This window comes from Musca autumnalis, unplaced genomic scaffold (genome assembly GCF_047663935.1).
Source record: "Musca autumnalis isolate F117 unplaced genomic scaffold, ASM4766393v1 scaffold_5, whole genome shotgun sequence".
Classification (NCBI taxonomy): domain Eukaryota; kingdom Metazoa; phylum Arthropoda; class Insecta; order Diptera; family Muscidae; genus Musca; species Musca autumnalis.
The window spans coordinates 206,851,714-206,874,260 of record NW_027412088.1 but is presented as its reverse complement, the minus strand read 5'-3'; the positions used below and the strand labels follow the sequence as shown (position 1 = coordinate 206,874,260).

Below are 22,547 nucleotides of genomic sequence, written 5' to 3'. Positions count from 1 at the left end.
TGGGAGCTGAACCAAGTCACCTTTTGCAAAAATCTTCCAAATAAAGTTCTCAACAATTCTTCAGAACATTCTGAAACTCTAAAATATTAACTTCATATTGTTCCAGTGGTATTTTGCATCATACCTTCTACAACACGTATTTCAAACACAGTTCACACCAAGAGTTTATTCTCGCATTTCGGATTTCACTACATTATTGGCATTTTTATTAAATCGTCCTTGAAAAATGTACAGAAACCAACGGCATAGAGGCATTTTACAACAATGACATGTTCTGAAGAGTTGTGTATTACATTCCAGGGAATATTTTTCCGAAAGAAAATATTCAGAAAAAATTAACGGTTTTGGAGATACGGTGCGAAATGTATAAAAATTGTGGAATTTTGGCATATATTTTGAAATTTGAAGCAATAAATGTAATTTTTCGAGTTCACTATTTCTCCAAATATTTTATTCTTGTCCTTATCTTCAGAGGTCAGCAGAAGATTCCCATTGGTTTCAGAGATATAGCCCCGAATTTCTTAAAAAACTCAATATTTAACCATGTTTAGATGGGGCCATGAAATCCGAGCTGGATCTGACACAACAAAACCCAACTAGGGTTTCTTGTCGTTTCGGTCTGTACTTTCAAAAAATCCTCAGTTCGAATTGTTTGCACAAGATTACCTTAAAAATGTTGCACAGTGTAACATAATGAATTATGGCACCACCAAATGTCCCACTACTGTCTGAAAATGCCTTAATTTTCATTTCCCTTATTCGACGTTAGTAATAATTTAAACTAAGACCGTCCCAACATTCTGTTCAATTATTTTAAAAATTTGCTGTTTATGGCCGGAAAATGTGTTCCATTTCCTAGCAAGTCAATGCCAAAAACATTGAGACGGTTTAAAGACTTAAATTGACGTGTTTTTTATTCGTTTAACAAATTTCTTAACGCATTTAAACAAACAAAGAAAACTGAACAGAAGTTTGGTTTGTCAATAATTTTTCAATTGGTTCATGTGGATCTGGTTGGTAGCTGGCTGGTTGGTTGTGTGTTCCGAAATTTGTTTGTAATTCGATGTTATAGTTGTTGTTTTGGTGTGTGTGTGCGGTTGTTATTATCATTGCCTTCCTTTTAACAAGTTTTACTAAAAGTTAAAGAAACAAAAATAATTGGGCTTTTGAAGTAGAAAATAAAACGAAACGTAAAATAAAAAAGCAAAACACGGAACATAACGTAAGAGCAGTTGTTGAAAAGAAGAAAAAACACAGTTTTCCAATGGTTTTTTCTTTCATTCTCTTCTTCCCGCGTTTTCTCAACTGGTTAAAGTACGTACGACCAAGCAACCAACCAACTGACTGACTGCCTGATTGACTGACTAACAGCTTTAACGAAGCGTCACTTATTCCTTCGAACTTGGACTGAAATGCATTTGGCGCTTTAGTGAGAAATGAATGCTGCATTCAATCCGATTTTTTCATTATAGGAAAATTGAATTTTCTTTTTTTTTACGAAAAAAAAAAAACTTTGAGAGGTGTGAGATGTGATGCATGGTAAAAAAAAGAGAAATAAAGATGGGGTGGGAGTGAGGAGAGCTGGTTTACAACTTAAAGAGAAAAAACACAATGGATTTATTGTCCCAATGCTGCTGAAATAAAAACATTTGTGTTTCCTATGAAGAAAATTCAAAACGGAATTGCAATTGTTAGATCGATAAATGAGTTAGTAGTTCGTTCAGTCACTTATTAGGTGTGGGATGTAGAAAAATATGGAATAGAAAGAAAATCGATAATATCACAGAAAATCTCTAATTAGCGAGATTATTTAGACATGAATCACCATACCACCACCCCTTTAATTCCATGTCACTTGTTTTGAACTTAATTTTAAAGAAAAAAGATACGCTTTAATAATGTAGCGGGGTAATCCTATTTATAGTGGCATCAAGCATGAAGTTTATAATCCCCAAGCTAGCATGTGTTAGTATTTTGTTTAATTTTTTTCTATTTACTTCCCCAGTTGTTTGTCTTGAGGGGATACATACACCGCTTTTGGGGCATGCCATGATATGGTCAAGTTTTTTTTTTTTATATTTTTCACATAAACAAGCCATTTAAGGATCTGGGCTTTTGTGCTCATATGTGGTTAATGGTGTCCGCTTTGTTTCCTAGTTATGTTGTTGTTTGTAGCAGACCCTCAATGACTGTCTGTCTGCCTGGCTGGTGGTTATCTTTATTGGTTTGTTTTTGTTCGTGTATTTTTATGAGGTGTCACCGTCGGTCGCTATGTGCAAAATCCATGTAATTTTTATGTTGAAAACATCTGAAACCGCTAGACATGCAAACTCGTTAAAGCGCCAGGATAACAGTTCCCAGCCAACTGAACCAAAGTGTGATAGAGTTGCTGGGGGTGGTTGGTGTATGCTGGTTGGGGGCACTTACTCGAATAGGTTAAAGTTAAACCCATGTTTAATGGAAAAACATAAATATGTGAAAAAGATAACAACAACATATGACAGTTTCCGTAACAGGTGTCGTTTTGAGGTTTTTCAATATTTCAATTTGGTTAAATGCTTAATGCCATGTTCATACCAGCATTTGAATCACGTTGTTCGCTCTCATAATTATGTACACGAATTAACCCGTTCATACGACATGGTACACAATTCATAGCAACATGATCAATATTTTCATACTTTTTATTTACTGAATTTAAAGAAAGTTTCAGCCAAAAGACGAGTAAAATTAGTTGATATAAACTGAAAAAATATTTGTCCTTCTTTCAGATATCTATTTAATATTAAATAATATTATTTTCATTCATCTTTTCTATTTTTTCTCACAATTTTGGTGTTTTCAGCACATTTTTTTAATTTTTCTATTTTCAAAATTGTCGAGAGAGAGACCTGCCAAAATAACTTTTTGGTATTCAGACTTTCTGGCGGGCATTTGATTTTTGTTTCTAAATTTGTGCGCGAATTTAAAACGATGGGCAAGAAATGCAGCTGTAGTAAAAGATAAGAGAAAATTTGCTATGATTTGAATGTATACTAGTCTTTAAACCGTTTACTTTTCATTCACGTTTTGCAGTATTTTTAAAAATATTTGGGTTTTTAATACATTTTTAAATTTTATATTTTTTCTGTCATAATTAATTTATTTCGATAAATTCTCTCATTTGTTAGAGATGGGACATATTTTATCGTCGTTCTGAGAGTAATTTAAATTGAACAATGTACAAAAATCGTTGTTCGTTCTCAAAATTTTGTATGGGAAATGAAGTAATTATATCGTAATTTGCGGTCGAACAACGAATAGAGTGCGAATTACCGTCAGTCTGAACAAGGCATTAAGGATTGTAAATAATTCATAAAATACCTATAAAGTGATTGTTTTTAAATCGATAACCGCCATGCGGAGTAGGGCTGGCAAACTATCGATATTCCCAACATTAGATATTGTTCGACTCTATGTGGACTCTTATGTGGATAAAACATTTGCTGAGCATATTGATTGCTTCACATTTTTCACTGTAAAGAAAAAAATCATTCACTAAAATTTGGTAGAGATTATCACAGTCCGCAAAATGGTCTTAAACCTTTGATTTCTCGCGGGGCGGACCCCATCGGATTATTGTAATTATTAGCAGACCACTCAACTTTATCGCCACTTGAGGCAGTCCACACTTTTCTCAAATAATATCAAATCAATATAAAAATCTTCTGCTTTACATCAAATTTTGGTTCAATGATTGTAAACATTTTTTTTGGGCTGAGTCCAAACGGGTATGTAGAACCGTATACAACGACACTTATAGAGATCTTTTTCACAGGAGAAATACAGAGGTTATGCAGCCTACATCACGTTGAGGACCATAACTATCGCTAAAAATTTTGATATTTTCTGACCGCCTTACTAAAATTAGGTCCATTTTTATTTTAGGCTAGGTTCCCTGTGGCAATTGTCGTTTCCAAAGAATAGAATACTTCCATAGGGGCTTCTACATGAAATAAGACCTCCATAGGGGTCTTATAAAGAATAGAATAACTCCGTATATGTCTACTATAGAATAGAATATTTTCGTAGGAGGCTTCAATAACAAAGAAGATCTTCTATAGAATAGAAGACATCTATAGTAGTCTTCTAAAGAACTGAAGATCTTCTTAGGAGTATTCTTAGAACAAAATACCTCCATAAACTTCTTATATAGAGGTCCGTAAGGGTCTCCTATAGAATAGACGACCACCGTAAGAGTTCTATAGAACAGAAAACTTTCCTAGGAGCCTTCTATAGAAGAGAAAATGTCTGTAGGTCTTCTATAAAAGATAAGATCTCCGTAGGGGGTCTTCTATAGATTAAAAGAACAACCTTAGTGGTATTCTTAAGAACAAAAGACCTCCACAAGGTTCTATAGACCTCCGTAGGGGTCTTCTATAGAATAGAAGATCTCCGTAAGAGTGTTCTATAGAACAGAAAACTTTCGTAGAGGTCCTCTATAGAACAGAAAATTTCTCTAGGTCTTCTATAAAATATAAGACCTCCGTAGGGGTCTTCTATAGATTAAAAAGCATCCGCAGGTGTCTCCAACAGAGCAGAACATCTCGTAGGATTCCTCTACAGAATTAACAATCTCCTTAAGGGTATTTTATAGAACGAAAAACTCCGAAAGATTCCTCTGTAGAATAAAAGACTTCTGCGGGGGTCTTTTATAGAAAAGACCTCCGTAGGGGTCTTATACAGATTAGAATACCATTCTATAGAAGAAGAAGCCATTCTATAGAAGAGAAAACTTCCGTAGGGGCCTCTATAAAATAGAAGACATCCGTAGGGATCTTCTATAGCATAGAAGACCTCCGTAGGGACAGTCTATAGCATAGAAGACCTCTGTAGGGATCTTCTATAGCATAGAAGACCTCCGTAGGGATCTTCTATGGAAGGGAAGACCTCCGAATGTGCCTTCTATAGAATAGAAAATCTCCGTAAGAATCTTCTATTGAATTGAAGGTCACCGTAGAGGTTCTATATTGTGTAGAACACCTCCGTAGGGATCTTCTATAACTTAGAAGACCTCCGTAGGGTCTTCTATAACATAGAAGGGTCTTCTATGGAAGAGAAGACCTCCGAATGTGTCTTCTATAGAATAGAAAATCTCCGTAAGAATCTTTTATAGAATTGAAGATCACCGTAGAGGTTCTATATAGGATAGAACACCTCCGTAAAAATGTTTTGCAATCTCAGGAACAGAACTACAATATTCTAACAGAGGGGCTAAAATAGAAAATAAACATGATATGCTTGGAAGCGCCAAACCAAATGACCCTAGAGTCGCAGAACTGACAACGGCAGTCGGAAATATCAATGCACCACCGGTATCGGAATAGTTACATTGAATAGAATAGAACAACGGTGATTCACGAATAAGGCATGCTAAAAATTCGTCAATGTAAATAACCCCTTCCCAGACATTCTACAGCAGTTATAAGTGGTGCACTCATACCAATGTGGTCTTTGACAAGCAAGAACGAAGGCGAAACGAGAAAGGTCGGCCTATGGAAAGGTGTTTATGCAACAAGGTGAACCATTAAAATGACGAGACGAAGATTTTTCCCATACTTCGCCATAATAAAATTAGGGATATGTTGCGGTGCCAGATAAAGTGTTACTGTGGATACCTTCTCTACTCGTATGTGGTAGATAGAAACTATCAAGCCGGTGTTTTTGATCTAAATAGGGAGAAAGGGTTAACGTTACACGAGACTCAGTCAGTCGCTATAGTCATAAAAATTATTGTATTGTTAGTAATGAACTCGAAGAAAATTTCTTTAAGGAAACACCTTTGTGAGTCTTAAAGTGGCCTTTGGAAAGTTCATTAAAAGTACGTGTTTAGGATTCTTAAAGTGGCCTTTGAAAAATGCACGTTTATGAGTCCTGAAGTGACCTTTGAAAAATTCATTAAATATTTACGTTTGTGGCCCTTTGAATATTTCTTTAAAAATCCGCGTTTGTCAGGCCTAAAGTGGCATTTGAAAAATTCTTAAAAATCCTCAGTGTGACCCTTAAAGGATTCTTTAAAAATTCACGTAACCGAAACCAAAAGCGTTTTGGTGGTCGGCGGGTGCCAACCCAGCATCATAACATAATATTCCATTATATTTCAGCAGAAACATATTTAGCCACCTAGGCAAAACAGTGTAGTTTTGGCTCGGCTACGTTCAAAATTCTACGGTTGCCTTAATTTCTATTGGGCAAAATTGATAACTCGTTGCTAAGCATCTGACCAACTATATTTACTCTACCAACTCCTGAAAGTTTGTTGTCAAGCCCAGAACTGCATCCATATTCCAAGATCCTGAGGATGATCCAGAGCCTGATTGTACATAAGGTTATGCAACATAATGCTTCAACGGCAACAACCGGATTGACCCGAAACGGCTGCCAACCCTGCGTCAAACCTATGCTTCGTAGATTTCTATGATGCTACAACAACAACGACAATCATGTACCACAGTGAGGTCCAGGGCATTGCTATTATTCTTTTCAAATAATAAATAATGTTAATGGGTTTCCTTAAAATTGTCCCGAGACCTTATAAAAAGGTTGAAAATTAGGAATTCGTCATTCTGGGTTCCGCACATTTGTGTTTGAAGCCTTTTAAAGTTAACTTTGCTACAATTTATTTTTAAAAATGTAAACACTTGTCATATTTTCAAGAACCAAAATACACCTTCGTATCCAAAATTACTATGTATGCAAATAGAATGTCATGTCTTCTGCATTTGTAAGATGTGGCTGTTGTTGTTTTTGTGAAATGTATTGTTTTGCTACGGAAGGATTGGTTAAATTTGTTCTTGTGGTTTATGTGGTTTTTCGAATTTATTTGTGCAACTTGTGTGTAATTCCCTTTCCTTTCCCTTTCTCCTCATCCTACCCACCTTTCCACTTGAAACTTTTTTATCTTACTACTTAACATGAAAACAATACAAAAAAGCCCACATACATACATATGTATGTATGTACTTACATGCATATGTTAGTAATTGCAGAACGTTGCTGGAGAAAAATGAGCACACAGATATCTGTTGTGTATTGTGTTGGTCCTTCATGCACACATGCTTCCCTTTCCCCGTATTTCCTTCCTTTCATTCCTCCTTCTCATCTTTTTATTGTTTTGATCTGGCAAGTGCTATTATATGCTTGCATTATTTATTAAAAACCTCTGTATTCTGACTTTAAATTCAGGCTAAAATAAAACCTTATAAATAATCAACATTTTCCTCATACCTAGTTGTGTTGTTTATTTATTTTTTTCCATTTTTTCCTATTTTCAGATTCATTCATATAGCTGCTGCATACAGGATATCATCTTCATAAGGCAAGAAAGCATAAGGAATTAAAGGATTCAACAGCAGGAACAACAACAACAACTACTACAGGGCAAATAAAACGCACACGTACGCAGCAATCATTTGCATAAAACACACACACCAACCAACACACGGCTGACTTCGTCGTCAGAGAGGGAGTGAATGAACGACAAACTGCTTGAAAGGATTATAATTGAAAGTCAAAAGTGAAGCAAGAGGTGAGAACTACTTTGCCAGCTGGGAGGGAAGGGAGCAAAGAAACTTATTCCCCTCACATATTTTGCAAAGTAAACAAACAACCGGAGCGTTGACGCTTTGAAAATACCCCCCAAATACCTGTCCTCTACACGGTGCTCCGGTGCATGGAAAATGTAATTTAACATTTCAAAGAACACACAGCAATTTGTTGAACTACTTAAAATGGATACTGTGAGTAATTTTGACAATCCTGGTGATTGTCAGTCAAAGAACATCTCACCCAAGGTGGGCAATAATGAAAACAATAGTCCTGCCAGGCATGTGGACAACAAGAGAATTGAAGGTGCACCACCAACAGCAGCAATTGTCGATGGTGAAGGAAAACCGACATCTGCTTCAATGCCCTTGGCAACAAATAAATTAAAATCACAACAACACCAATTTCGTGCACCACAACAATTTGTTAAACACAAGAAAGCTTCCTCTTCATCATCATCAGCCACAACATCAACTGCCACAAACAACGCCTCAAGTCTTAACAACAACAAAAAGAACAAATGCTGGAATAAACGCCAAAACAGAACTGCCAAAAACAATACTGGCTCCAGCGGTGGAAGCAGTTGTGGTGCCCAAACCACTGCCACCACAAACAATGCATCATCACCCCCCAAATCTGCACACAGTTCCATAGCTGAGGAAAAGCCTGGCTTAACCAAAGCCGATGTTGAAAATATTCAAAATTTGAAAAACCAAGGACACAACTACTATCACAATTATCAGCATTATCACCATGGTCCTGGTGGTGGTGCCGGAGGAGGAGGAGCAGGTGGCATTGGAAATATGCCGCCTAATGACAGCCGTTTATGTTTGTCAAATTCAACGTCCGATAAATTGGGTTATGGTCATGGCCATTTAAAGGCACAACAACAACAATTGCATAAAAAACCTTTGCCATCACACCGTGGTGGTGGCGGCGGAGGTGGTGGAGCTGCAGGTGGTGGTGGTGGGCACAATAATCACAATCATCACCACCATCATATTTTGTGTGCTGGTTCGGCACACAACACAATGGGTTCAGGCGTGGGAAATAATGCCGGTAGTGGTGCTGGAGGCGTGAATGCAAATAATTTGTCCTGTTGCCACATAAATGGTTGTGGCAGTCACATGGGCAAAGACAACCAAGCTTTAAACAATAACTCAAATCCCAACAATTCATCAGCATCAATACATTATTGCTGCTTACGTTCCAAGTTCTTTTTGCCGGACAAAAGACCACGGAAGGGCAATTTTATACCACCCACTAAATTTCTATTGGGAGGCAATATATCGGATCCTCTGAATTTGAGTTCATTGCAAAATGATACCGGTGGCGATACATCAATTAAAATAACCCCGGCCACAACACCACGCCAATCACCCATTACCACACCGCCCAAGGTGGAGGTTATTATTCCGCCCAACATACACGATCCATTGCATCTTTTGGATCCCGTCGATTCAACGGAATATGAAAAGCAACTAACATCACCGATGAAACGGGCAGTAGTCGGTGGCACTGGTGGCATTTTGGGTTTGCCCACAGCTGGTGTGGGTGGCGCCATCATTTTGGGCCTCCGTGGAGGTCAACTAAGTAAATCGCACAAGCATCGTCATCGCAAGAATCGCAAACCAAAACGTAAACGCTACGACTCTTGCAATTCGACCACAAGCACTTTGGGTGATGCGCTTGACGACATAATACCAAGTGCTCTCATCAATGCGTCGACATCAACTGAAAAGGGTTTGCTTTCAGTTTCATTGGAGGCCGAAAACAAAAGCCAAGACCAAAGCAACGAAGGCGGTGGTGTCAGTAGTAGTGGTGGCGACGACGACGACCATGACAGGCCAGAGCGTAATTTATGTTCACCACAAGAGCAGCTCTCACTTTCACACAACACTGCTGACACAAAGGTCGCTAATATCGATGTGGATACTACGAATCAAGCCAAATCACCAACACCAACATCATCACAACTGGCAGCACAGGAATCATCGATTGATGGTAGTGGTGCGGGTATGGTTGGTAGTGTTAGCACCACAACCGCTGCAATTGGTTTGGGAGAGTTAAGAGAACGCGCATGTCGAGATTTACGTTTGGATTTGGTATCCACCACAGGTAGCAACTCATGTGGTAACTCTGTGGTTAGTAGCACAGGTGGCGGCGGGGGTAGTAGGAAACGTAAAATAAGTGAGAGCAACAATTCACAAAAGTCCAAGGTAAGTTATGACAAACATATTAGGATGTAACGTATGCCAACTTAATTCCTGATTTCTTTTAGAAATACTTCCGCAATGATTCCATGGACAAAATTGTCAGTCCCGTTGTTCCACAACCGGGGGCTTGGAAGAGGCCACCCAGGCAAACAGCTTCAGGAGCACGTAAATCCTCAAACAGACGTTCACGTTCAATAAGCGAAAGTAATACAGCAGATCTCAGCCCTATTGAAGAAATTGCCAAAGGTTTAGTTGAGGGTAAGTTTGAAACATGTTTTTCAAATTGTCCCCATTTCACTGGTGTTTCTTTTTATTTATGCAGAAATTCCCCGTGATGATACACCCGACTTGATGAAAGTTGATTCCACTTCAGAATTCGGTACACTGCTGGGTAGTCCTTTGAGTACTGCTTCTGGTGGAACATCTATAAATGCCGGTGAGGGCGACCATATGACAGATCTTTTGAATGAAACTGGCGATGCCAGCAATGCCTTAAAATTGGCAGAAAATGTAAAGAAGGAACTGGATTCGATGACAGTTGTTTCCACTACTAAAAGCATTAAGCCCAAATTTCTTCCGGATGGAAGTAAATATCGTTATGGCAACTATGATCGCTATGCTGGTCTCAGGCATTTGAATGAATTCATGGATATTCGCCTTCAAGTTTTCATGCAATATCCGGAATTGTTTAAAAACAAAGATATTCTAGATATTGGCTGTAATGTTGGCCACATGACCATATCGGTGGCCCGGAAGCTGGCACCCAAGTCAATTTTGGGCATTGATATAGATAAAGAGCTAATAGCCCGGGCTCGACGAAATTTAGCCATGTATGTTCGCATACCGCTTGAAGTGGTGAAAAAGGAAAATGTGGAAGCCTCCGATACAGAACTTAAGAATCGGGATAAAAATGTGAGAGCCAAGCCGGGAAGACGTAGGCGTAAAAAGAAAAAGAATCGCCAGGACATAAGTCAGCAACGCAACAACACAAATTGGGGCCATTTCCAACATCACCATATTATGCATTATCCACATCACCATCATCATCATCACCATCATCACCACCACCATCATCATCAGCATGGTAATGGAGAGCAGGCATCCACCGACATTGATACTGCCGCATTCTTTCCCATATCATTTCCTCTGTGCTATGGCGGCATAACCCAGCCAGCAGCAAAAGTGACTAGTCCCCAAAATCCAGAATCTCAATCTCCTGCCTCTAGTGTTAGCACCACCACCAAAAGTACACCTGGACATCCAACAAGTGGGGGCGGTGGAGGTGGTACCAAACAGAATAGCCAAAATTCCTCGACCCACACACGAACACAAATGTCGAGTTTGTCGAAAAATGAATTCCCTCAAAATGTTTTCTTTCGTCAAACGAATTATGTGCTGAAGGATGAAAATCTCTTGGCCAATGATACACAGCAATATGATCTCATATTATGTCTGTCGGTTACAAAATGGATACATTTGAATTTTGGTGATGCTGGGTTGAAAATGGCCTTCAAGCGTATGTTCAATCAGCTGCGGCCAGGTGGGAAATTGATATTGGAAGCACAAAATTGGGCGAGTTATAAGAAAAAGAAGAATTTAACGGTAAGTTGGTGAAGATTTAAGTAATTTTTGAGTTGTTGACTAAATGTTTGTTTTGGTGTTTCATTTCAGGAGGAAGTCTATAACAATTACAACAATATTGAATTCTTTCCCAACAAATTCCATGAGTATTTATTGAGTTCTGAGGTTGGATTCAGTCACAGCTATACCCTGGGGATACCAAAACATTTGAGCAAAGGTTTTAGTAGACCTATACAGGTAAGCATTTGGAAAAAAAGAGAAACTCTTATTTAAATACTGCCATTGTATGGAACTATTATAACACTTTACTTTCATATGTTTCCTATTTACAGTTATATGCCAAAGGTGATTACACTCCTAATCATGTGCGATGGTCAGATGCATATTATCCACAAACACCATTTGAGGCATATCGGGGCATTTATGCCACAATGCCACCACGACCTCCAGGTATGCAGTCCTCTTACCCCCTGCTGTCCTCAACAAGATCACAAAACTATGATACCCCACAATATACGGGAGGAGGTTCAGGATCATATAGCTGTCGCCAGACCCCAATGCATCAACCCTCCACTTCGCAATACTATAACCCCCTGGAATCGGATTCGTATCAGCCCTCTTATGATATGGAATATTTGAATCATATGTACGTTTTTGCTTCACCCCTGTATCAGACAGTGTGGTCTCCGCCGACGAGCATGCGTAAAAGTTCATCACACACCCCAGTTTTTGGAAGTGTCAGAGATGCTGAATTAGAGGGTGATGGCAATGCCATGCCTGGAGGAAGTTATCACCGGCATGTATATCCTCCAAATGATGAAATCTCATCGCCCAATGCTAATTCCGGAAATGCTTTTAATTCCATACGTGATCCTGACACAGATGATTCAAATCAACAGCGGCCACATGTTTATGCCACAAATTGTGGTGAAAGCTCATCATCACCACATCCTCATGGCAGCTTGAATCCCAGTGACACCGAAGCTGTGGATGAAAGTCTAATGCTAGATGAAGAGAGTCGAACAAATTGTTGTGATCTAAGCGAAGCTTAAACAAGACACAACTTTCCAAATTCAAACATAAACAAAGTCATGGCTCCAAAAAGACCACTTTAACAAGAAAACAAAGACCCAACAAAAGTAAAAGGCAAGCCAACCAAGCCTTTTCACAAGCTTTTTGAAGACAAATATTAAAAAAAGTAAACAAAATGTCTAAAACGCTTATTGATGATATTTTTGTATTTGAGAGAATATTACACCACTATATACAAAAATATTATACATTGAATTTTATGTAAAAACAAAACAAAAAAAAAAAAAAACAACCATAAGAAAAAACAAAAAAACATTGAATAAGTTTAGAAATATTTATACATTTTTATTATTTTTTATGATTTTATTTTTTTAAAAGCCGGGGTTACAAATATTTTATATAAACATATATATTTATTTGTTTCGATATATAGTATACATATATATACAAATTAAAATTACCTCCTTAAGGCTATACACATATTGAGAATATTATATACACAAACATACATATATTTGTAATATGGATGGATGCGTCGTCGACATCAAACAATCGAAAGATTTAAAAAATACAAGTAAAACGTTTGGAACTACTTTCAAAATTTATTAATAATTTGTGTTGTACATTATTAACATATTCCCCCCTAATAACAACTACTACCCACCACCACCTCTCATAACCAACATTTAAACAACAACAACATGTTACGAAATAGCCACAAAATCTAATTAAGTTTAACAACAACAAAACAAATAATTTCCACAAAAATAGAATATCTGTAAAAAAAATAAATTTTAAAAATGTCAAAATATTTAAAAATCCAACCGCTTACAATTAGCCACTAGTTAAGTTATTTAAATTTAGGACACTTCTATATACATACATATATTTTTCAATTGTTTCGTTTTTCTAACTCAACATTCTCTATTGTTGTTTTTTTATAATTTATAAACTATGAATTATTTTATTTTTTTTAAGAACTTGAAATAAGTTTTATTTTTATATTAGAATTTCCCTGAATTGCAAAACAGAAAGCATGAAGAAAAATACAAAGATAAATAATAATAAAAAATAAAGTTAAAATGAAGTTAATTAAAATAAAACAATGTGAATGACTTATTTTAGTTATAATTACGGTGACCAATATTTTGGGATGAAAATAGAGTACACATACTAGGGCTACTACATAAGCTAGACAACAATGCCAGACGTCATTTACCATTTCCATTGAAAAGCTTAATATTTTCTAGCATAAGCGTACTCAATACGGTTTGACGTACCACGTATTGCGTTTTTTACAGGACTTAAAGAATTAATTTCCATAAAAAATATGGAATTTACTTGTGAACATTTTAGCCCGATGAAGCAAAGTCGAGAAATTATGCTGTAGTCGGAGACTGAGTCGAAAAAATAACTTGGCCAACCCCGGGCAACAATTTTTTTCTACATTTATCAAAAATGAATTTCAAGAACTTTTTGGTCCAATTAATACTCTAAATCAAAAAAAAATTAATGACAATCGAATTAGAATTTCATATTCCCTAGCGATATTCTGTACACTTCTGAACCTCTTACACAGAGTTTCAAATTTCAGTGATCTTGTATTTTTATTATTATCGTAGGAGTTTTAAACAAAGAAGTTTTGTAGTTGTGTATGTTCTTTTCAAGGAATACCTCAAAAAAGTCCAACATATAGGAAAAAGTTGGAAACTTGTGTATATTTTATTCATATTGAGTGCTATTAGAAATTATTCTCGCAGTCGAATCCGGAGTCGGAGTCGAAACAAAAATGGCTCGACTCCGAAACGTTGGTAGACACGTAAAAGGTTTGCCGTAAAGTAAATTGAGTTTTTATGAAATTGATTTTAGAGAATCTCTATCCTTCGCGCTATCTACCAAACAAACAATATATTTTACGGCAAACTTTGTACTTCCAAGAGAAACGACATCATTTGTCAGACCAGGTGACGCGATGGTTATGTCTGTGACACTTGCCGCTAATTCTGGAAACGGCGTCCTCATTGGCCGTGCAAAACGTAGAGCTCTATCCCGAAAACTCAATTTACTGATAAACTGATAATGCAAGATCGCCATGGTAGAGGCATCCTTGGACATTTCTTTCACCGGCTTACAGTCCATACTGCATGAAAACCTGGCCAAAAAAAAAGTTTCTTATCGATGGATTGGTGCAAGAAGTTTCAAAAAAATACGATCGCTGAATAAGCCTTATACGATGCGTATGAAACGACTGATTTCATTTCAACAGCGACAATATTTGGTTAAATGTCTGCTCGGATTTTTTTGTATTACCTTTGTATTCACATGTATTTGCAAAACAAATCAAAAATAGAGGACATAGACATATGATGAAAATAGAGGACAAATAGAGTACGTTGAAAAAATAGAGTACGGACACCTAATATAGAGTACTGTCCTCTATAATAGAGTACGGTTGGTCACCGTAGTTATAATAGATGTGTTACAGGTAAGACAATCCAAGTACTATCTCCAGATCAATAGTGTCTTTACTTACATTCTTTGGAAACGTCCATTAGTCTACATTCATTGGGTATATGGAAGAGCTGAGTTACATCTCAACAACCTCACTCCCCGACAAAAGTATGAATTGCTTCAATTTTCTAGTGAACATAAAAACAAAGATAAATTATTGCTTCATTTTATTTTATAATGTTCTCATATTCATATTTAACGAGGTTCACTTTATCTTGATATTATCTTTTGTAATTTTTTTTATCAAGAAAACATTTATTGTCACTTTCTGCCAATGGCGAGCATTGGATAAGTAGTTTTGGGGGGTTTAAAAAATAATAAATCAATACATATTTTATGATGGCCTCACATTGGGAGACAAATATTTTTTCAGAATCGAAAACTAAAAATGTTTGTTTGAGCGCCTCCGAAACTTACTGAAACTACGATACTTTTTTCGAATTTATGGGTAAGAAGGGATGAAGTGGCTGCTTCACTCTCCGATCTCTCCCAAAATCTGTGAAAGTTTCAACATGTTGCATATGAGTAATATGAGATACAAATATAAGAATAGACATCGAATTTTGCATACTTTTCGAAAATTCAAACCCTTTTCTGCCACTGTGTCAATAAAGAGAACATGTGACGATCGCTCCCCCTTAATTAAATTATTTAATGAATTTCCCTTAAAATGATTCTCTTATCTATTTAAACAAATTTGAAAATAAAGCATTCATCGGCTAAACAATTTCTTCTTATCAGTCATAAGTTCAGTTTGGCCGCACAAATAATATTCGGCGAGTGCAGTAAAATGTAATTTCAATCTGGCAACAAACTTATTTGAAGATCAAATGGAAAAGCTCATCTTGGATGTAGCTTTTTTAAGTTAGACTTCAACATTCAAAATGTAAGCTAGAGAATGCCATCGAGAGAGGATTAACAAAAAAGAGAGTAATCACATTGAATATGTTGAGGTTGTTGTTCGGTATTTTTCAGTTTCTTTGAGATTCATGTCAGTTATTCAGTCACAACAAAACGGACAACGACGTAAAAGATACAAAACAGAAAACAACGCACACAAAAAATATACTGCGAAATCGGGCTTTTGAATGTGGAAAGAATGCGATGCGATCGGTATGTTCGCAAGTGTCTATAAATGTGCTGCTGTTGTGTTGTGGTTAAGTTATTGTGTGAAGAAAACCTTTCTAAATTGAAAACAAGAAATTAAATAAAAATAAATAGAATTAAAAAATAATTGAGTGAAAAAAAAAACAAAGAAAACAATGTGGCTGTGAATTGAATTTAACTAAGTGAGTAATGCAAATCAATTTTGAGCATCAGATACAAGACATCGAACTGGAAAAATTGAGGCCACCAATAAATTATGTTGGCAATTATTAACAAAAATTAAACTCCAAGCAAGTGTCGTCTTTGAAATCTTTTAAGGTCAAATTTCAAATTGAAAAGCAAAAAGACTTCAATTGTAAGACTTGTTATACCAATATTTTTCCATTGATCATGGTTTTTTTTTTTTGTTAAGTAAACAACATCGGTTCGGTATTCAGCTGTGACGACAAAGTCAAACTCTGAGATTCAGAGATAACAACAAAGTAGCACGAGTGTACAGAGATAGAGGAGACATTATTTCCAAACACACTGTCTGTCTACTTACAACATATCAGAGATTGCTGATATTTATTATTTTTATTATTAGTATTTCAATTTATTTCCATGGGTTTGAGTGTGTGTGTTTGCATTTTTTGCTTTTACAAACAATAACAAAAGAAGCTAAGAAAATTTTGCTTTTGTGGACACGTTTTGAAATCAACAAGCGTTTTAATGTGGCGTTGAGGCATTAATGCTTTGTTCAACAAAGCAAGCAGCTGATCGTGTTAGTCAGACGCACATTGACTTTCAGCTCAGCAAAGTAGTGAAGAAGTGTTGTTTAAAGTGAAGAAAAAAACCATAGATGTGGAACAGTTTTGTTCAGTGCAATAATGTTTATTTTATTAAATAAGCAACTAAATCATAAAAAATAATTAATTAAATTAAAAAATAACAACTTTGTCTAGAGACCATAAAATGGTTTAATTGAAATAATACCAACATTGCAAAAAGTGGAAATTTTTCAATCGATGATGTCAACTCAACAGGAATTGTTCATGGTCAAAACAACACATATTGAACTAGTGGATAAACATGCTGTGAGTTGTTATTACAAGAATACACATATTAACAATACAAGTTGAATATAAATATAAGTTGAATATAAATCATACACACATAGATATGTCGCGCATAAATTAAAAAAAGAACTTTACTAAGAATATAAAAACTATTGTTTTTCAAGGAAATTTACATAATTATTCATATTAATTTGCTGTTAGTTGTCACAAAGGCAAAATATTTTGTGAATGATCCTAAAAGTATACAATACTTTTGCATTAATGTGATTATTTGACACGAATGTTGTGATGTGAGAATAAATGTTCAAACTTAATGCCGCCGAGTTGAATCTGTAAAAATTCTATGTACATATCGTCACCATGAATGCCCGACGACGTAACCCACAAAATCAAAACTTTACAGGAGAAGCAAAAAACGTTATAAAATGAAAAACTGTTTTATAGAATATCAATCATTGAGGGCGAGTATTTGGAGTTTTATCAATCATATACGAAAGGGAGTAAGTAATGAAACTAAGTCCGCGAAAACGCTTGACTTTGAAATTCGTCATTACAACAACATCTACAATGTTATCCCATTTTCCGACATACCATTTCTTGAATAGGATGGTTATTTTTGAACGTAGAAGAATGAAATTTTGGCAGAGCATGAATTTTAGCCTTATGTATCAGATTCCATCAAAAAACGAATTTCGATTTTCATGTGGGTTACGTCTTCGGGCATTTATGGTGACGATATACATATTTTGATAAAAGTTTTATAAATATTGTGATTCTAAAAATATTTGTGGGTCATTAATAATTAAAAAAATGGACTAAAATGTCGTTTAGGAACACCTTTCGGATTGCATTGACATTTTTTACACATGTAGTCCTTAATACCTTGATCACAAGGATACATATATAGTTTTCCTGGGGGTAATCCATATATCCGGGCAAATCCATAAATGAGAACGTGGATTAAAAAAATATTTTTTTTAAAGATTTACACAAACGTGGATTTTTTTTTTAAATATTTATTAACGATTTACACAAACGCGGATTTTTTAAAAATATTTTTTTAAAGGTTTACACAAACGTGGATTTTTTAAACAATATTTTTTAATGATTTACACAGAAGTGCATTTAAATAAAATATTTTTTAAAGATTTACACAAACGTTGATTTTTTAAACAATATTTTTGTAAAGATTTACTCGGACGTCGATTTTTTAAAAAGCATTTTTTTAAGATTTACCCGAACGTCGATTTTTTAAAAAAACATTTTTTTTAAGATTTATACAAACGTGGATTTTTTAAAAAAATATTTTTTAAAGATTTGCACAAACGTGGATTTTTAAAAAATATTTTTTAAAGATTTACAAAAACGTGGATTTTTTAAAGATTTACATAAACGTGGATTTTTTAAAAAATATTTTTTAAAGATTTACACAAACGTGGATTTTTTAAAAAATATTTTTTAAAGATTTATACAAAGGTGAATTTTTTTAAATATTTTTTTTTTTTAAATTTACACAAACGTGAATTTTTTAATAATTTAAAAAAAATTTTTTAAAGATTTACACAAACGTTGATTTTCAAAAAAAATTTTTTTAAAGATTTACACAAACGTGGATTTTTTAAAAAATATTTTTTAAAGATTTACACAAACGTGGATTTTTTAAAAAATATTTTTTTAAGATTTACACAATCGTGGATTTTTTAAATAATATTTTTTTTTTAAGATTTACACAATCGTGGATTTTTTAAAAAATATTTTTTTTAAAGATTTACACAAACGTGGATTTTTTAAAAAAGTATTTTTTAAAAACTTACTCGGTCGTCGATTTTTTAAAAAAATATTTTTTTAAGATTTACACAACCGTGGATATTTTAAATAATATTTTTTTTTTAAATTTACACGAAAGTTGATTTTTTAAAAAAGATATTTTTTTTTAAGATTTACACAACCGTGAATTTTTTAAATAATATTTTTTTAAAATTTACACGAAAGTGGATTTTTTAAAAAAGATATTTTTTTAAGATTTACACAAACTTGGATTTAAAAAAAAAATATTTTTTAAGATTTACACAAACTTGGATTTAAAAAAAAATATTTTTTAAAGATTTTCACAAATGTGGATTTTTTAAAAAAGTTTTTAAAGATTCTCACAATCGTGGATTTAAAAAAAAAATAGAGATTTACACTAATGTGGATTTTAACAAAAAAAATATTTTTTAAAGATTTACACAAACGTGGATTTTTTAATTTTTTTTAAAAATTTACACAAATGTGTTTTTTTTTAATATTTTGTAAAAATTTACGCAAATGTAGATTTTTTTTAAATTTACACAAGCGTGGATTTTTTAAAAATATTATTTAAAGATTTACACAAAAGTGGATTTTTAAGATTTTTTTTAAATTTACACAAACGTGAATTTTTCTAAAAATATTTTTTAAAAAATTACGCAAGCGTGAATTTTCCAAAAATTTACACAAAAGTGGATTTGTTGCATTTTAAATTTTCATTTTTTCATATGGTTATATCTCGAGTATTCGATTTGTGGATATCTACACAGTGGTACTGTTTTTTCATACCTACAGAACATTACTTCTTTCATCTATAAATTATTCACCTTTTAATTACCAAATCGCATATCTAACCATTTCAAATAACGCTTTTATGAATAAAAAATAATTCTTATCACGTGTTCCCATTTTAAGAATTTTAGTTTGTTTTTTTTTAGTCAGTTTTGGCTTTGCAGGCCAGAAAATATCGTGACTATTTTTGTATCTAAACATATTTGGTATAAATATTTAGATACATTTTTATATACCTAAGTGTATGTACATATGTATGTAAATTCAATTGTACATTTTTTTTGTTTCGCTGTTATGTGACAAATTATTTATTTACATATCGTCGAACACACACACTCACTTGTGTACATGTCGACAATTACGGGGTGTGGGTTAAAATAATTAACCCAAGTTCAAATACAACTGGCAAGGTGAAGGTGCCAAGAATTGTCGCCGTGATTAATTATTTAGTTAACTTAAAAATAAAAAAAAGAGTCAAGAATAACCAACCCCAGGCATTTGTGGTAGCAAACGGTGAAACAACATGCTGATTATGTTTTCAGGGTTAAGGAGGTTAAATAAATATTTTTTGTTCTTGTTTAAGATTACAAGGGTGCAAGGGCAGTTAAAGGTGTAAAGCATTGCTGCCACATAGAATCATTGTAAACAATAAAGTGTTTCAGTACTTATTTTCAATGATAACAATGATCATATGCAAAAATCAATAAAGAGCGTTTAACTCTATTACCTTCACACTGCCAACAAAAACCTCGTGTATTTATATTTTTTTCCTATTTGTTTTACTTCTATCCCATTTTAAAAGTTTACTTAACAATTTATTATGCTTTGATTAGCAACTAAAGTAACTGTGAACCGCTTTTAAAGTTAAATAACATTTATTAATATTTGTTAATCTTTTTTGCAAACAAAGTTGAGGTGAACAATAAAGTGGGTACGACAAGTGATGAGATAATTCGAATGTAAACATATACTTAAACAATCAAATCAATCAGAAAATATGTCAAATCAGGAAAATGATTAAGTTTAGGCTAGAGTCTCTCCTGGTCTGGTTGATGTGATAACTCTCAAAAGGAGATAACGATTTGGTACGTTTGATATTTTCTCTAAATTTGCATCAAGTTTGAAGAAGTTAAAAAATTCCTGCTGTTCTCGAATGGTTTGACATTTTACATAGTCCTGCATGTAGGATATCCAAAGCAATTTGGCCTGCGATCTCGACTACTGCAGATTGTACTGTGGAGATGCAGAAAAGTGCAGTTTAAGACCGGTGTCATACATTTTGGAGTCGATTAAGCAATGCCCGTCCGTCTGTACGCACGATAGCTATCGAAGGGAGTAACCGAAATGATCATAGGGCATGTTGTGGCATTCACTTCACCCGTCTAATTGAAATTTACACACGGAAAGCGTTTCTGCAACACACATTACGCCCAATTTTGGTGAGTTAGACACACTGTAATTTTGATGGCGAGAGCTGAGTGAATTTTTTTAAGAAACTAATTGAAAATTTCCATAAAAAACTACGTAGGACTAAAATTTAATGTGTTATCTATGAGTGTTTAAAAAATATTTAATTTTCTTAACAAATTATGATTTAAAAATTTATTTTTTCTTAAAGTACCAAATTCAACATGTACGTCTGTTCCGTTAACAATCAAAAGAACAAAGCGTACATATCCACACACACAAATGTGTATTCGTTGATGCGTCAACGACGGCTGATATGTTTTTCATTGTTAATGAAAAAGCTTAAAAGCCCCAGTAAAGCTATCGAAAGTTCTTTCTCGAAATATGAAAGTTCTTTTCACGTGAAATACAGAAACGCCTTAGCTTTCACAGGTGAAGTGCATGTGTGATGTGAAATGGATGCACGGTGAATTCCAGAACATGCCCTCATAATTTTGCATATGGTAATATTACTTTCAGGCATAAATCGGGTTCGAATATGCACAATATCGGCCCACTCCTTCGGGTACCTCCCACACAAAATTCGTAAAAAGTGAATTTTAAGATCTCCTCTCGGATAGTTTTGATTTTTTCCAGCAGATTGTCCTTGCCCCCTTTTTACGACGGTACATTTATTTCTGGGGCAAGTCCATACTTCCTGAAATAACAGCTCATCACGAAACCGATTTAGTCCAAACGTTGTACATCGTAATATTTCTTAAACCCTCGAATTATGTCCGAATATCTACAGCATCGGACCACACTTTCGGGTACCACCTACACAAATTTTAGAATGAGTGCAGTTTAAGGACTCGTCTAGTATCGTTTTTAAATTTTTGTCAACACTTTGTGTACGCGGCCCAAGTTACGACTCAACATTTTTTTGAGGGCAAGTCCGTACTTCAGAGAAATTGGCCCAAAAATCCAAAAATAATCCCTGTAGACGTCAGAAGTATTGTGTTGGCTTCATTTTTTTAGACTCGAGGCTGAGGGTATATCTCTGACGGCACACATTTTAGAATAAGAAAAGGTAGCAGCAATACTCAGCTGACTGAACTGGGCTGTAATGTTAGTGTCAAATTCCATACGACATTTTATATCACCAATATTTTTGAAAATTTAACATAGCTGAAGCCAAGGTTTACCCTTTTAGAACACGCGACTTGTGATTGTATATTATACAAATTAAATGTTTATGGATAAAATGAAATGTTTTTGGACGTGGCAAAAAATATTGGCCTCAAAAGTTAATTTGCGTGGAAGCTGTGGCTATATTTATGTTAGAAAATGGGTAAAAATGGGTTGAAGCCAACGTGTCTTTTTTTGTTTTCTCTCGATTTGTGAGTAAACCACACTTCTCACGATTTTCCTGTCAAAGTAAAAGTAGAAGCCAACTAAATAAGGATAATCTCACTAATGTATAACTTTTCAA

General features: G+C 34.6%; 2 protein-coding genes across 3 annotated transcripts in view; both read left to right on the top strand.

The window, feature by feature from the left end:
- Positions 1–13,516, top strand: part of bin3 (bicoid-interacting protein 3) — a 48,132-nt gene extending 34,616 nt beyond the window's left edge. The window contains exons 2-6 of the mRNA XM_073992304.1: positions 7,314–9,803; positions 9,866–10,058; positions 10,123–11,402; positions 11,472–11,618; positions 11,714–13,516. Coding sequence (XP_073848405.1) covers positions 7,770–9,803; positions 9,866–10,058; positions 10,123–11,402; positions 11,472–11,618; positions 11,714–12,433 — 4,374 coding nt within the window. The 5' untranslated portion in view covers positions 7,314–7,769 and the 3' untranslated portion in view covers positions 12,434–13,516. The remainder of the gene's footprint in view (positions 1–7,313; positions 9,804–9,865; positions 10,059–10,122; positions 11,403–11,471; positions 11,619–11,713) is intronic.
- Positions 13,517–15,897: 2,381 nt separating this feature from the next.
- The window catches only part of Pld (Phospholipase D), a 54,727-nt gene continuing 48,077 nt past the window's right edge, over positions 15,898–22,547 (top strand). The window contains exon 1 of one of the 2 annotated variants that reach the window (XM_073957978.1): positions 15,898–16,213. The gene's annotated coding sequence lies outside the window, so the exon portion shown is untranslated. Of the gene's footprint in view, positions 17,108–22,547 lie in introns of both variants that reach the window. The other variant, XM_073957977.1, reaches the window with a different exon arrangement.